Genomic DNA, 16,105 nt, shown 5'->3' with positions numbered 1-16,105 from the left:
GGTGCCGCGCACAAGCGGAAAGTGAACGCACCCAACTTGGAGCTCGAAACTGGAGACATCTAGCTAGGGACCGAGCTAGATGTAGAAATTTGTTGGGTGAGGCCCTAGTTCACACAGGACAGTAGCACGACCTTAAGTAAGTAAGTAATAGAGAAAAGTGTTGGCTTTAAAATTATATATACCATTATTTTTTAATATTTTTTTTCATGTAACGTTTATAAAGTCTTATAATCAATATCTACAATATTAAACAAATTTGTATACTTTAAAATATATTACTAAGCACAATCGTATCAAATTTATATTCATTGATTAAGTTGCCTGGTGTGCGGCATACCCAAATTGCCTAGTGCACAATAGGCCTTACGAGGGTTTTTAATCTGGGCTACCAACATTCAGAGATATAACAAAATTTCCCAAAGTGGAACGAAACGAAATATTTCCCACCTGACATTTTTGATATTTTTCCTGGCTTCTTCGTTTTCCTGAGGTGTGTGTGAAAGTGTGAATTGTGATTTGTGAAAAAATAGGCGGTTGACGTTGAGTCCATCAAACTCTGAAGCTCTCTTTACTTCCAGCTAATTCACAATTTGGAAAGAAAGACACACTTATTTCTTTGCAATTTCAACCTAAAATCATTTGAAAAAAGAATCCAAACCAAAAATGGGAAAGCGACGCAATCAGCCCCTAATCGATTCAGACTCGAGTAGCAGTGGTTCTGAATCAGATTTGGAATCGGTATGTATAATCAAGGAAGAGTCTACAGACCAAATATTTTAAAATCAACCAAAGGATTCTTCGATCTAATGTATCTTTCGAAACACATTATTATATAATATATTTTTGGAAAAAGTCCACAAACTATATTTACAAATTGAATCGAATAAACTTGTTCGGCCAGGGTAAACGATGGACATGGATGGAATAGAAAAGACAGCATTTTGACATTTCTTGCACAAATGGCTGCCACCACAACACGAGATTGTTATTTACAATTTTGTATATTTTTGCAAACGATTAAAAAATGTCTGGTTTAGGACTAGAACTTATTATTGTGTGGAATTTGAAAACTCATGAATGGCTGTGGTCTGGCTGTAAATGTAAATGAAAAATGGTTGGCCTCTCAATCGATTTATTTGTAATAAAAAAAATTCCAACAGGTAATGTCGACAAATAATTTAATCAAAGAAGGCCTATTGCGATGTCCTTAAAACGTTTTGTTTTAGAGCGCATTATGCACTTTCAGATCTGTATTTTTAAATACATGATTTTCAGTTATCGGATTCTTCTCAAACTTGCATTTAGTTTATTTTGTTGAATTTATGTTCACAGTGTATTAGCTTAGTCAAAATACGTATAAATCTCCAGACATTCTTTTTGTTTGGTCCTTTGTTCTGAAAGGTATGCTAGTTTATTTGTCTTCACCTAAAATTTTTGTCATTTATTGCTGAATTAACCCGTATTCATAAACTACTACATCAGAGTAGAATTCAAGATCTTTTTAGAGACTTTAAACATTACTGTTCAATTTAAAATACGATAATTCACATTTCAACTATTTTTTTTCAGTACCTACAGCAGTTGAGAACTAATTAAAAACGCTTGACAACAGTTTCTTTAGCTACTTATTCACTAAATTAACTTGTATTTTAGGTTCAGGCCACAGTGCCATAAATGAGAACCGGGATCTTATTGATGGTGATTTTAAATGCTCCAGATAGGACTTTACTACTCAATTGCCTTCCAAGTCCAATGAAGCAGCGATTTGCAAGAGTTATTCTTCGCTTGATTTCAGCGCACTGTGTCGTTGTCTGAATTTAAAGCAGTGCCTAGTTAGACGAAAGTCCTGAACTACCTCAAAGTTATATCTGTCCATGGTGACGTCGTCCACATCTATATCTTCCGATTCCTTCAGTTCAAAGTCATTAATCAAAACTTTTCATTCGCCGTAACAGATTCATTTTTGAATAAGCACCATTAGCTACACGGTGTCGCTGGTTATGTTCAGCCTGAGTGCGTCTGTTAACCAAACTAAAAATCTGAAAAGTAAGTCTTTATACAAACTACTCTGTAAGGAAGGGCGTTTGTGGAATACCTATTTCTTCGCAATAATTCAGAAGTGAATTTTAGGACTGTGAATGTGCTCTTGAAGCGTGTATCTTTCCACTTTTAGTAATGGCACCATTTGTTGCTTTTCAAACGTCTTATGACTACTGCCCTTATAGCGGCAGTTAAAACCCCTTATTTCAAAACCCTTTAGATTTTAAGTTGATAAATATGGGTTTTTGGTTAGCAAATTTTGACAACAAAACACTACCATCAATTTAAATTTGTCAGAACTGAGAATACAAAGTAAATACGATAAGCTAAGCTGAGTAGGGATAAGATCCAATTCAATCAATTTAATTGCACTAATTTTATTTTGCAGGAACTTCTATCACTTGCAAAAAAACGTAAGAAGCCAGAGGAAGGAAATGAGAAAGCAGTGCACAAAGGAAATAATTCTTCAGACTCCGACTCAGACTGGGCGGGTGGTAAAAATAATCCAAGCACTACTCAAAAAAAGAAGCGTACAAAGAAAATGAGTAAAAGTTCTGATTCTGATTCAGACGAAGACGATTCGGATAAGGATGAGAATGTAAAAAACGATAGCGCAGAGGAAGATGAGGATGATGATAAAGATAGGAATAATATTGATGCCCCAAAAGAAGACAGCTTAGCACTGAAAAAACCAGACAAAGGGGCCGAATCTGAACAGGAGGAAGGCGAGGTGTCTGATAGTGACGATGAAGAAAGCGATGGATCTTCATCATCAAATTCATCCTCCTCGTCATCATCCAGCTCTGATTCGGAATTTGATGATGGCTATGATGAAAATCTTATGGGAGACGAAGAAGATCGTGCTAGACTTAACGGATTGTCTGAAAAAGAGCGTGAGACTGAGATTTTCAAGCGTATCGAACGTCGTGATATGATGCGTACCCGTTGGGAAATCGAACGTAAACTTAAGCTAGCACGCCGTGGTGAAAAAGCTGTTATAGATAAAATTAAAAAAGACAAGAAACAAAAAAAGCAAAAGAAGCAGAAAAAGAAGGCCAAGGAAACAATTGTTGAGAAGACTAAATCGCTAAGTCCGTCACCACCACCACAACCAGTGCTGCCTGAGGCACCCGTCGAACTAAAATTAGTTCCAGCTAGGTCCAGTCCTTCTCCAACTGCAGCGGCAACATCGAGTCCAGAAAGGAAAAGTGACGATGAAGCGATGATGGGGTCCACAGATTACTTCGACCCTAAAGAGCGGTCCAAAGAGCGTAAGAAAAATGTAGAGATGAATAAAACAGACGACAAGAGAAGTAATGCCATGGCTCTATTAAAAGCCAAACGCGAGGGCAAAGCGAAAAGAGGTAATTGCATGTTTTTATTTTTTAACGCTTTATTTTTTATTTAATTTGGTAAAATCTACAGAGGAAGAAGAAGCAAAGCGTCAAGCTGAAAAGGAGCGGGAAGAAGAGAAAGAAGAACTCGAAGGTGTTTCATCAGGGAAGCAAAGTAGCGTTAAACTCAAAGCTTCTGATATCTATTCAGACGACTCCGGTAGTAGTGATTCTGAAGAAGAGGAAAAGCCATCAGAAAAACGATCAGCTAGCAGCAGCAAATCTTCAAGTTCATCTGAGGATGAAGAGAAGACAGAAAAGAAACCCGTTTACATCTCAACACGCGAAGAACTGAATAAAATGCGTTTATCGCGGTATAAAATGGAGCGTTTTGTCAACTTGCCAGTATTCGAAAAAACTGTTATGAACTGCTTTGTGCGTATAAGTATTGGCAACAATGGAGCTAAGCCTGTCTACCGTGTAGCAGAAGTTGTCGGAGTGGTAGAAACTGCGAAAATCTATCAATTAGGAACGACTAAAACAAATCGGGGACTGAAACTTAAACACGGCACTCAAGAGCGAGTGTTTCGTTTGGAATTCATTTCCAATCAAGAATTTACTGACAGTGAGTTTGGAAAATGGCGTGAAATTTGTTCAACGCAGAATGTACAAATGCCCACATTAGAAATGATGGAAAAGAAAGCTCGTGACGTCAAAGATGCGTTTAACTATGTGTTTAAAGAAGAGGACGTCGATAAATTGGTGGAAGAGAAAAGCCGCTTTAGAAATAGACCCACTAACTACGCAATGAAGAAAACTTGTTTGATGAAAGAACGGGATGCGGCTCTATTGCGTGGAGAGTATGAGGTCGCTGCCGACCTTGGTAAACAAATCGATCAATTGGAGACGCGTGCTAATGAACTAGATAAAAAGAGATCAAGTAGTATTAGTTTGATTTCATACATAAACGATAGAAATCGAAAGCGCAATGTAGAGGAGGCTGAGAAAGCTATAATGGAAGAAGTACGAGCCAATAAGGGCTTGAAAATTTCTGATCCATTTACTAGAAGAACAACGCAACCACGAATGGGTTTCAAGTCTGCAGAAAAGAAAGAAGAGGAACTCTTGCCCATGGTTCCAGCACCGCCTCCACCAGGCAAAAGGAGAACCGACGAATCAAAGAAGCCGCAGTCTAACGATTACAGCCTCTATTCGTTGCATGATTTTGACATTGATCTAGATGTTCCTTTGCCCGGTATGTATGTCACACGTACTATTGTGATCTTTATTCAATATTCATTTAGTTTTTAGCATTAAAATTACATAATGTCTTGACAATTAGATATTGGCATAAGCCGTCCGTCGAAAAACTAGAAAATCAACCTAGTTTACCTGTGTGATCTAGTTAAGAATGGGACATTTTCCGAGAAATTGTAACACGTCCTCTGTTGCATGTCAGTTACACATCGTACATTTATTATTTTGGGCATTTTGATGAGGCAAGTAATTTAAGCCTTGAACATTGTAGAAATAGTTGTTTGTAAGATTTGATTCCGGAATTGTTCGCTAGTTTACGAAATAGATCAAATTTATACTCTTTAAACAATTCGTAAGGGTTTCGAATGGTTTTCCCATATCAAAATCCATGACCTTTCACCAACAAATTGAGTATTCCGTTAGATAAGGCAAGAAGCTATTATTTTGGATAGACTTTGCGGTTGGTATTCCATGACCTTTTTTTGTTAACGTGAAAATACTATTAACCGTTCTATATTCCTTACGAAATCAAATCCTGTCTGAAACTCTCACTATCTAGGCTATTTTCAAATATCCACATTCTCAACCGATTAAGAAGAGTAGTAGTAACTCTACTGCGCTGTGCTGTGGGCGTCAATTCGAAGACTTTCTGAGCCGGACTATGGTTTCCATGTGCTCTACGTGACCTAGCCATCCCAGGCGTTGACCTTTTATCCTTTTGACTAGGTCTACGTCGCTGTACAGCTCGTCGTTCCATCTTCTTCTTCTCTCACCTTCCATACATACGAGATTATTTAATGAATTGAAATTAATGACAAAATTCTCTACCGGAAAATGAAGCCCTGACAAACATTCAATATTATTATATATTGATAGAATCCAACCGGGTGCTATAATAGATGTTTGGTTTGAACTTTTTTTATTAAACCGAGATTTGACTCCTTAAAACTCAATAATTGCTCACTTTCTTTTTTTTTAAACTTTCATTCAAAACCAATTCAATCTTGAACGGGAAAAGGTAAGTGATGATTGAAAAATGCACCAACAATAACACATGTGGCTACAATTGATTGTACAGGGTGGCGCACTAATTGTACTACAAAAAGAAATTCAATTACCTTTTTTTAATCAGTGTATTTAATTTGTTTGTTTGATTTTTTTTAAAGATGATAGACCGCAAATAACCTTCGCGCCGCTCACCGACACTTATTCGGCACCCGACAAAAAATTGTTTATTGCAGCCTGAAGGGTTGAAGTTGGGATCCGCTCAATTATTGTCATTGACTAATGGACTGCTTCAATTCAGTCAAATTCTTGGGTTTTGTTTTCTGCATGTCCTGCTCGACATAGCTTCATTAAAAAAAAAGTCTGGTGCATTCAGGGCAGGTAACCTTGGGGCCATTGAAAAGTAAAGTTCCTGAAAATAAATTTGTTTGGGAATTTCGTTGGAACTCCGCCAGAACTGCTCTGTGGCTATATGTATAATTGCTCCATCTTGAAATAACCAAATGTTGTTCAATGGAATAAGTCTTCAAATAACGGTTCTAATTGACAGTTACTGTTACACCTTTTCTTCAAAAAAGTATGGCCCGATAATTGCCCCTGATAAAACTGCGCAGCACTCCAAATATAGCAATTGTGCTTGTTTACATTGCCGTTGAGGTCAAAATGGGCCTCATCACACATGAAAAAACAATTAATCAATCTTCGGCCATTGCAATCATTTTCGGCAAAATTCCTCTCGAGCAGGGAAATCCTGGGGGTTTAAATTTCTTGTAATTTGGACTTCGTACGGAAATAAGTGTAAGTCGGTTTTGACGAATCCCTGCTTCATTGCATTAGTAAATACCTTTTGAATCGTTCAATACAAGTTGTATCGGATGGATTCAAGTCTGAAAACTACAAAATAAATGCTGGTATGCCTCAGGGCTCCGTTTTATCTCCAACACTCTTCAACTACAACTTCTAATTTAATATATTGTTTTGCTGACGATAGTACTCTTAGCTTTTCATATTCGTTTTCAAAACCACATCCCTCACCTTCGAACGTGGAACTGCAACGACAAAATATGATAAGTTCATTCAATTCTGATCTAAACAGCATTGGGGGATAAAAAATCGAGTGGAATTTAATGCTTCGGAAACCCAATGTTGCCTTGTATCGTTAGAGCGAGATATGCCTCCTTGCCATTATTAATTGATGGCACTTGCATCGATGAAACTGAACCTGTCGATACTCTTGGTATGTGAACCACATACCACCTCTTGTGAAACGATCACTTACGCGATGTCGACAAAAATGCCGCAAGATGTTTGGGTTTTCTAAGGCGATGCAAAAAATTTTACTCCCCCTCTGATGTGGCTGTTATTTACAAGACTTATATACGTCCAAAGCTTGAGTATAACTCCCATATCAGGGCTGGTGCTCCTGCAACTTAAGCCTCTTGCATAGTATTAACCGTAGAGCATTTAGATTGATTGGTGATAATACCATCATAGGTTCATTAACGTCGTTCGAACATCGTCGTAAATTTTACTGTCTCACCCTCTTACCGTTATTTTAACAGTTTATGCTCTAAAAAAATATCCTGATGCATTCCTCCCCTTAAATCGTTCAACATTAAAACTCGCGCTTTTAGGAATGCTCATCAGTATACCCTCGAGCCCAACTTCGGTCGTACCGTCAAGTACAGAGATTGGTTCTTTGGCCGTACTTCGCGAATGTGGAATTCCTTACCACACTCTGTCTTTCCCAGCCATTGCAATATTCAGGAATTCAAAACCAATGTGCACCTACACCTCCTGTCAACCCCTTTCTCCCTTTCCTAGTGCTCACACTGTGTCTTACACTTAAGTGTGCGCTTATTATAAAAAAAAAGTGAAGAATCCGCTGTAATGACTATCTGCTAACTCCAATTTGCCCTAACAAATTTGGAGTCGAAACGCTTGGATGTGCCTGTATTGCCGATGCTACAGTGGCGATTGTATCCTGAACACGAACATTGGGTACGGGCTTCCCGACTCGACTAACATGTTCACCAGTAAAACGTTATAACCATTTTATATGTAAAAACACAAGTTTTTATTTTGAATTCGTCAACAATACAATTTATGCCATTGAACAGGAAATTAATATTAAAAACAAAAACAACTCTATAATTTAACGCCTCACACTTCACAACATTACTTACTTACTTACTTAAGGTGGCGCTACAGTCCGGGGCGGACCTGGGCCTCAACCACTATGCGTCTCCAGCCAACTCGGTCCCTAGCTAGCTGTCTCCAATTTCGCCCCAACTTCACAACATTATAAAACCTTATTTAGGTCAAGATACTTTTTCTGTGTTTAAAGTACCTTAGGTCAGTTATGCAATAACCACGGCCCTGCAGTACAAGATGGTTGATTTGGATAGCTGTCCTGGTAAAAGATGAAATTGTCTTGTATTCGGAGCTCACTGACAATGGACCTCAAATGTTGTATACAAATATTGATGATAACCATTTCATACATTTTACCTTCCATACCATGACCGACCAATGGCCATGCTTCATAGTATCTCGAGTATGCTTATGAGAAAATTCTTCATTTATTTTCCGCCTTAAAAAATTCTTCCATCTGAACCTTTGATACATTATTTAGAACATCCTATGTTATATGTTCATTGGTCATTAGCAAACAAAAGTTTTTAATTTCTTTGTTCACGAATAGGTAGCTTTTTATACACTTCCATTTCGGTCATATTTTCGATCGCGATGCTTATGGTTTCGTAGCCGACTTCTTTACTCGTAGTATATTGCAAAAAAATCTCTAGAGATTCCGAAGATAAGAAAGGATTTAAGTTGACTAGAAAGAAGCTTTTCGTACTTCTTTTATTTACTTCTTTTCTTTTACTTTTCTATTCACATTATGAATCCTATTTTCGTTTTTAAATCGTGAAATTATGTGAAGGGGTCCGGTGCACAATTTTTCCTATTTCTCGTACTGATTAACCGTTCTGGCTAATTAACTAAACCAATTTTCGATTTTCCAAAGAAGTTCGTTTTAAATTCTTTTAATTACATTTCGAAATGTACGAATTTGTAACATCGTTACCATTGAGATCTTCTAAACAAATTTTGATGTATGTTGGAAATGTTAAACTCGTGCGATGCATGCCTTCGGTTTCAACCTGTGAGGTGTGACAGGTCGTACATACACACTACTTTTGTCCCAACTTTCTGCAATAACAAAACATTGCGAACATTTATTTCGTATTAACATTTTAAAATGGACGGTAATAGAGAGCAGTGTTAAGATTTTTTCGATTTTTTACCATGTATTCTTTTTCTTCTCTGAACTGTATCTGATCTTGAAGTTATGTAATCGTTGATATGTTGTTCAACATTTTCTTGAATATGCTCATTAAACTTTAACGCGTCGTTTAAGGAAACGCAAAATACTTCCACGAGCTGCTGAGCTGCTCCAAGCTGAGAGTAGTGTAGTTACCAAATTGTAAAATGTTAAATTGATGCGAAAATTTACATTCTCTCTGTCCGATTTGTCATGTAAGTTTATTTTTCTCATCAAAAGCTGGTAATTGTTTTTGTAATGTTTGTTAATGGCAGATCTTTCAAAATTGACAGAAAGCTTTTGTGAAAATGTGAACAAACAAAACCAAAAGCACCCAACTGAAATTATTATATTTTGTTCAAAAAGCCTAATTTTAAAATCAAATTTAAAACGGTAGGTACAATGCAAGAACGAACGAATTAATTGATATTTCTGACAAATTTTTGCCAGAATATCTCCAAATACATATTTTAAAGTAACTTTTATTTTTATAATAATTTTAATTGCTAAAAAGTTTATTGCTTTTGTTTCATTATATAATTTTTGTATAATTCCAGTTAATTCAGTGACGGTTGTACCGAAGCCTATACCAAAGGTTAATGAAGCAGCGCCAAAACGCTCACTCAATTTAGAAGACTACAAGAAGAAACGCGGTCTTATTTAGTCAACCTAATGACTTAATAACTTACAAAAACGTAGTTCATTTAAAATGGTATCCAACTTAAACAATAAGAAACTCATTTTACCTATAAGAAATATAGCGCCACAAACAAGCATGTGGCAAAGTGAAAGAAAATACAAACTTTCTTAGATTTAAGATTTTGTTTTCGCTGCTTGGAGATATTGCAAAACAAGACACTGAAAGGACTTACCACGACTTTTTGTCTTTAACTAAAATAAAAAAAATGAAGTCATATTCATGGGCAAAAAGTACAAAAACTGACCATTTATATTTTCTGTCTAAAATATTCATTGCAAAAATGAGCGAAACAAACGTCATTCTAGCCAAGTATGGCTCTTCAATGAAGTAAGATGTGGAGACAGACATTAGCCATTATTAGAATATAAATGTATATGAATGCATGCTGAGTTAAGCGTCTTTAAGTTGAATTATCTGCTCGATCTTAAATTTTACTTAATAGATTGCACACCATCCGTAATAAATCGTTGTAAGTCCATAAAATGTCTTGTTTTATAAACATCTCTTTAAATCACAATGCTAAAAGTAGTGGCAATGGGCTATCTGATACATATTCTAGAGAATTATACGTACATAATGTACATATTGAGATTTTGTATGTTTATTAAATAAAAGGAAAACGTTTTTCCGTTTGTGAACATAATAACATACTATTATTAAAGTAAACAAAGGAAATCAAAGCAACGCTTCCTACGTTCGATTTAGTATGTAATTTTGTTATTCTATTAGTATCTTAATTTTATGCTTTGCAAGATAAAATGATTTGTAATTTTAATTTATTTAAACTAAAATAATTGGAATAACAGAAATAATAAAATTCATATTTCCATTGTAGGGGTATTAAGGCTTATAAAACTGCTGAATTTAGAGTGAAAATTTAAACTAATAAATAAAATAAGTTGGAGTCTTAAAACTCATTTTGGCTTTCAAGTGTGCATACCCCTTTTCTGTTGGAGAAAATTCTCAATCCGTGAATGACATTTTCAACAAAATCACATATCTTATTATTTTCTGTAAATTAATTTAAAATACATTTGATGAAGTTATTTTATATTTAGGTCGTACATAATGTATGTATGTCACAAATGTAGTTGATTTTAAATATTTTGTTTACTGTACAAAAAATGTATTATGATGTTTTAACTCCATTTATTATTTGTATATCTGACGAAAATAGAAAAGATTCCAGTTGTTTATGAAATTTTTCAGTTATAAATAAAAACACCTTATTTGTCATAAGTTTTCCATTTAGTTTTAAGAATACAAATCATAAAGTATTAAAGTAAATTAAAAATGCAATTTTTGTTTTATAAAAATGGTACACACAACAGGACGGTTGGATATTTTCAGCGGTCCCATTGATTTCTTAGGTAAATGTATTTTTACACGTTTTTCGTTCAGTGAGATATTTTCTATAACTGCATAAGTTAATAAGTTTAAAAATACATTTCGAAAGCAGTATAATGAGCAGTGTAAAAAAAGATCCAGTCATTGTTTATGTATTTCGTTTGGGATTGATATTTTTTACGAAAGGAATTCAAAATATTCATAATAGTATGGACATGAATAGAAATTCAAATTTAATTAAAATTGTTTTTATTTTTCAATATAATCTCCAAAATCTTTCTTAAAATTAAAGCTATATTTCAATAGAATATGTGTACAAATACTCGTATATTCCATTTCGAAACGATGTATACTTTTTTAATGGCAGTGTCTCGAAATCTAGATGCTGAACGGAAAATAACGCCTTCTGTTTAGTACATGCCCGTGTTGCATGTCGTTTTAAGGAACTGCTAATCAAAAGCAGTTTAAAATTAATAAAAGGCTAAGGGAAAAACCACTAAGATTTCGATGTAAGTATGAAATATCACATTCAACAAGAATTTTACTTGCAATTTTTATTAGTATGTGAGCATCCTGGACAAAATAATAGAAAGAAAATTAAAATGGTACTTCTTTTTTTAGCGAGAAAACAACTTAACGGCACTCTTATTATTCCACTGTTCGCCCAATCGAACTCACCAATTCGGCATCGGCATATGTCTCTACAGGTTTTTCGACCACAACTCGTATAGATAGATAGATAGATATTTTATTTCTTTCTTTAAAATATTATTTGGTTTGCTACCGCTCAGTTTACACAGAGATTTGATATTTAAAAATATATCTTTCTACTGAATAAGTTATTTTTACAACATTATAAATACAAAAAGAAAACATTTATATTTTGAAGGAAAATATGATAAAAACCTTCATTTAAGTAAAACAAACATTTCAGTAAGAAATAGATTGAATTTTAAAACACACAGGATACGTAAAGTAATAAAAAAGTTGAATTTTAATTGAATAAATATAAATAAATAAATAAGTTATTTAAACATATATATATATATATAACATATAAATTAATAGTAAATAAATAAATAAACAAGCAAATTATTTTGCAACAAAATCTAAAAACCAAAAGCAGGTACTAACTTAATAATAATAAAAAAAAAAAATTATAAATAACACATAATAAATAATATATAACAAATAATAAATAATAAATAGTAAATAGTAAAAAATAAATTACAATAATAAATAATAAATAACAAATAATAAATAAATAACCATAAATAGTAAGTAATAAATAACAAAAATAAATAAATACATTTTTAAGTGTTTTTAAGTGTTTAATTGCACTACCAAAGGGTTGTCAGAAATATCACAGTTCATTAAGAAATTATCAGTTAATTTTTGAATTCTTGTGCAAATCAGTTCAACACCTGTTTGATTATGAAGATCATTAGTTGAATAATGCCAGGGTAGATTAAGCATTATTTTTAAAACTTTGTTTTGACACACTTGGAGTTTTTTAATATGGGAGATTGCGCAACTACCCCACACCTGACATCCATACAACAACATTGCTTGAAACACAACCTTTTGTATAATTATCTTATTTTCAGTACTTAAATGCGATTTTCTATTTAATTGCAATATTAACTTTTTTAATTATTTTACTGATATGTTCTTTAAAGATAAGCCGCTTGTCAAGGTTTATTCCTAGATAATGCACATTGGACTCCCATTTTATAGTAGCACCATTGACTTCCAGCTCATTACTGGGAAGAAATAATCGCTTTCTTTTTCTCGAGAAAAAGATTGATTTTATCTTTCCAGCATTTAATTTAATTTTCCATTTGTGATAATATCTCATTAAAATATGAAGTGCATTTTGAAGATTGGTCTCAATATTTAGACCAAACTCATGCGAAGAGAGTATGCAGGTGTCATCTGCATAAATCCCTGAATCACAATAAGGTAGCTGTGGAAAATCAGACGTGTACACATTATATAAGACAGGACCAAGAACTGAACCTTCAGGGACACCATACTGAATATTAACTAACACCGATTTACATTTATTAACGTACACAACTCGTATTTATTTTTGGTTTCACAATCTCCAACCATTCGCTTTGGGATGCCCCTTAAGTGTTCAATTGGGTTTAGGACGGGTGATTGTGACGGTCATTCCATAATATTGTTTTTGTTTTGTTGTAAGTATAGTTTAGCCAATTTTGAAAGGTGCTTCGGGTCATTATCCTACATGAACTCTCATTTGATTGGCACCTCCTCTTCAGTTAATGTTTACATAACTGAATTTAAGATATTGGACCTACACCAGATTCAGAAAAGTACCCACACATCATTATTTTCCCATCACCGTGGTTCAATGCCTTCTTTTTGTATTTTGAGTTACACTTCTTGTCTTTTGAACTTACATATATTTTTCTATCGGAAGGAAACAAATAAATCTTCGTTTCATCCGACAACACAACGTTATTTCAATAAGAACGATTAAGTGTTTTTTTTTGCAAAGGGAAGTCTTTGTATAATGGCACTTTACGTGGACTTCTACCAGGAAGACTTGCTTCTATAAGTTGGTTTCTTTTTGTTCTAGCTATCACTGGTCTGTTTTGTTTTTCTCATCTTGTTTCTTCTTTAGGCGTGAATGTAAAGTTTCAAAAATATTTTTCTTTGAACAGTTTAAGACTTTTGCAATGTCAACTATCACTTTTCCAGGTTGTTCTAGTTTTTTCATCACTTGGCGTTCAAAATAAATACAATGTAATTCACGACCTAACTTATTAAAATTATAGACGTCTTTTAAAAAATGTAGTTAGTAGCGAAAATAAAATATCTGACAAACGAACATAAAAGCTCAAAAACCCTATTTACATAAGTTAAAATAGCTTGTTTCTATTATTTTTTTCAGGCGAAATCATTATTGACCTCAAACTTTTTACCATTAAGTGAAAGACACATGTTTCTATTATTTTTTCCATCATTGTATTACATCTTGAGATTAATGTTTATTTCGCTAAAAAATATACTTATACTTGCTTACTTGAGCGGCGTTGCTCGGAAATCATCGTAACGCTAGTCATGTTTATTGTTTTTAATGGTTTCATAATCAAAGCTATACGATATACGGTAATAGTTTAGTAAAATAATTAATAACATAGGAACATCGAGAATATTTTTAACAACATTTGTTTGGGCTTAGCAAACTAATGAAACTCTATTGTAATTCTCGTATACTTTATCGGAATCGATAAATAATACATAAGCATATGGTAATGTTTCTCGTCAAGACACAAGACTAATTTCGAAATGGTCTTTTATTTGACCCAGGATTTTGTTTTATATCAACTCTACATGCAACAAACTCTATACTGTTGGCCCACTTATGTCGTCCTCCTTTTAAAGTTGAACCGCCAATGAGCTTTTCTTGCTATTATTAAGAGATTAATTGTGCCATTTAAAATCCTAGTAACAATAAGACGTTTGATTTGATGCGAAAAAAATAAACTCTTCTGTGGATATTATAAAATCTATCTGAATTCCAATATTTCAATTAAATACATCATTCATTTGGTCTTTGGAGCCTTTCTTGTGGAACCAGTCCCACCTCCAAACACGGTTATTCTTTCAACCGACAATACACGTTGCAGCGTTTTGATTTAACTTGGACCCTTGAAGATTGAACCAAACGAATTATAAAATTCGATGTTAAAAACAAAACCCAAACGTTTTTCTTTATCATGACATCTACACGTGGAGTATGGTGCTATGTATTATAACAACGCATATGCTCTTCCAAAAACCAATAATTAAAATATAAAAATTTTTGGTAATCGATTTCGATGTCTGATACTTTCTCATCCGGGTGAAGCACTTAGATGTTAACTCGATGTACCAGGAGTCGAATCGCGTAATAGGCTTTTCACATCAAACCTAAAACCCGGTTTTCGCGAAAGCTTCGGTTTTCACCAAAACCTCAAGTTTTCCCATACATTTTTAATAAACGACAAGTTTTCGTAAACCACATGTTTTATATAAAACCTCTCGAAAACGAGTTGCAATACTAAGTTGAACTAAGCAAACAAACTTTCGAAAAATTCAGCGCTCAAATTAATGTACATAAACAAAACAACTGATTTCTGTTGTCAAAACAAATATTTCATTTTGAAATAAATTTGGTCGTGGTAAGTAATATTATTTATACATTTTCCTTACAAAATAGGAATTATTGCTTTTTGTTTTTTATTAACAGAACATGGACAATTTTCCATGGTCGATAATAAAAGCCCGTGACTATTTGCGGCACTGGCGGTTCTTTTATGATCCCCCAGAGTTTCAAACGCTCTTCATTAAGCGAGGAACTGGAATTCACTATGGCTACTGGCGTGACGACCCCAAGGACGAGGAAAACTTGCTCATAGTTCATAATGATGTTTCCAAGGGATGCGTCTTCCAACTCGTCGCCACAAATATGTTCGAAACTTTCGCTTACTACCTGGAGAAAGACTTTCCGATTCCACAACGTGGGAATCGTTGTTCCAGTGAATAAAACCACAACAGTGGGCTATCGCCCCTTAATGGACAGCGACGCCAACATGAAGAAGATCCTCAGTGCTTTGGACAAGCCAGGCGAGTCTGATTTTGGTACGAATCTGGAACTAGGAATTGACCTTTTCTACACGAAATTGTCCAGAATTTTCTTAACCCACATTTGGCCAACAGAAGAAGAATAGTGATAAGCAATATTTTGGATTGAGTTTGTTGTGAAAGAAAAAAGAAAATTTATTAAATACAATTATTTTTTGTTGTAAGTTTTGTTTTTTATTGATTTGATCGTATATTTTCTACACAATTAGATTCTCTTTGGTGAATTGTTCTGACCGGTTGAAGTGAACAAAAAGGATAGCTGTAGCCAAGCGAGCTTCTAGTTCTTGTTGGTTCATGTCGTGAGCCCATTCCACCCGTCCCCAGAACTTCAGTTGAAACTCTTCTTCGAGACGAGCTAGTGTTACGGCCTTGTATGCGCTGATATCACAGCACTTAAGGGTGTCGACGGCAAAGAAAAATCCTTAGGAGAATGTTTGCACT

At 34.3% G+C, this 16,105-nt stretch overlaps 1 protein-coding gene across 1 annotated transcript; it reads left to right on the top strand.

Annotated features, from left to right (window-relative positions):
* Positions 1-469: 469 nt before the first annotated feature.
* On the top strand, positions 470-10,960 carry LOC129949766 (RNA polymerase-associated protein Rtf1). The gene is made up of 4 exons (XM_056061409.1): positions 470-738; positions 2,429-3,404; positions 3,466-4,629; positions 9,519-10,960. Exons 1-4 carry the CDS (start codon positions 664-666, stop codon positions 9,623-9,625), a joined length of 2,322 nt encoding a protein of 773 aa, XP_055917384.1. The 5' UTR covers positions 470-663; the 3' UTR covers positions 9,626-10,960.
* Positions 10,961-16,105: the final 5,145 nt, after the last annotated feature.

Source organism: Eupeodes corollae, chromosome 3 (genome assembly GCF_945859685.1).
Source record: "Eupeodes corollae chromosome 3, idEupCoro1.1, whole genome shotgun sequence".
NCBI lineage: Eukaryota > Metazoa > Arthropoda > Insecta > Diptera > Syrphidae > Eupeodes > Eupeodes corollae.
The sequence above is the reverse complement of the archived record's forward strand: the minus strand, read 5'-3'. Positions and strand labels throughout refer to the sequence as shown.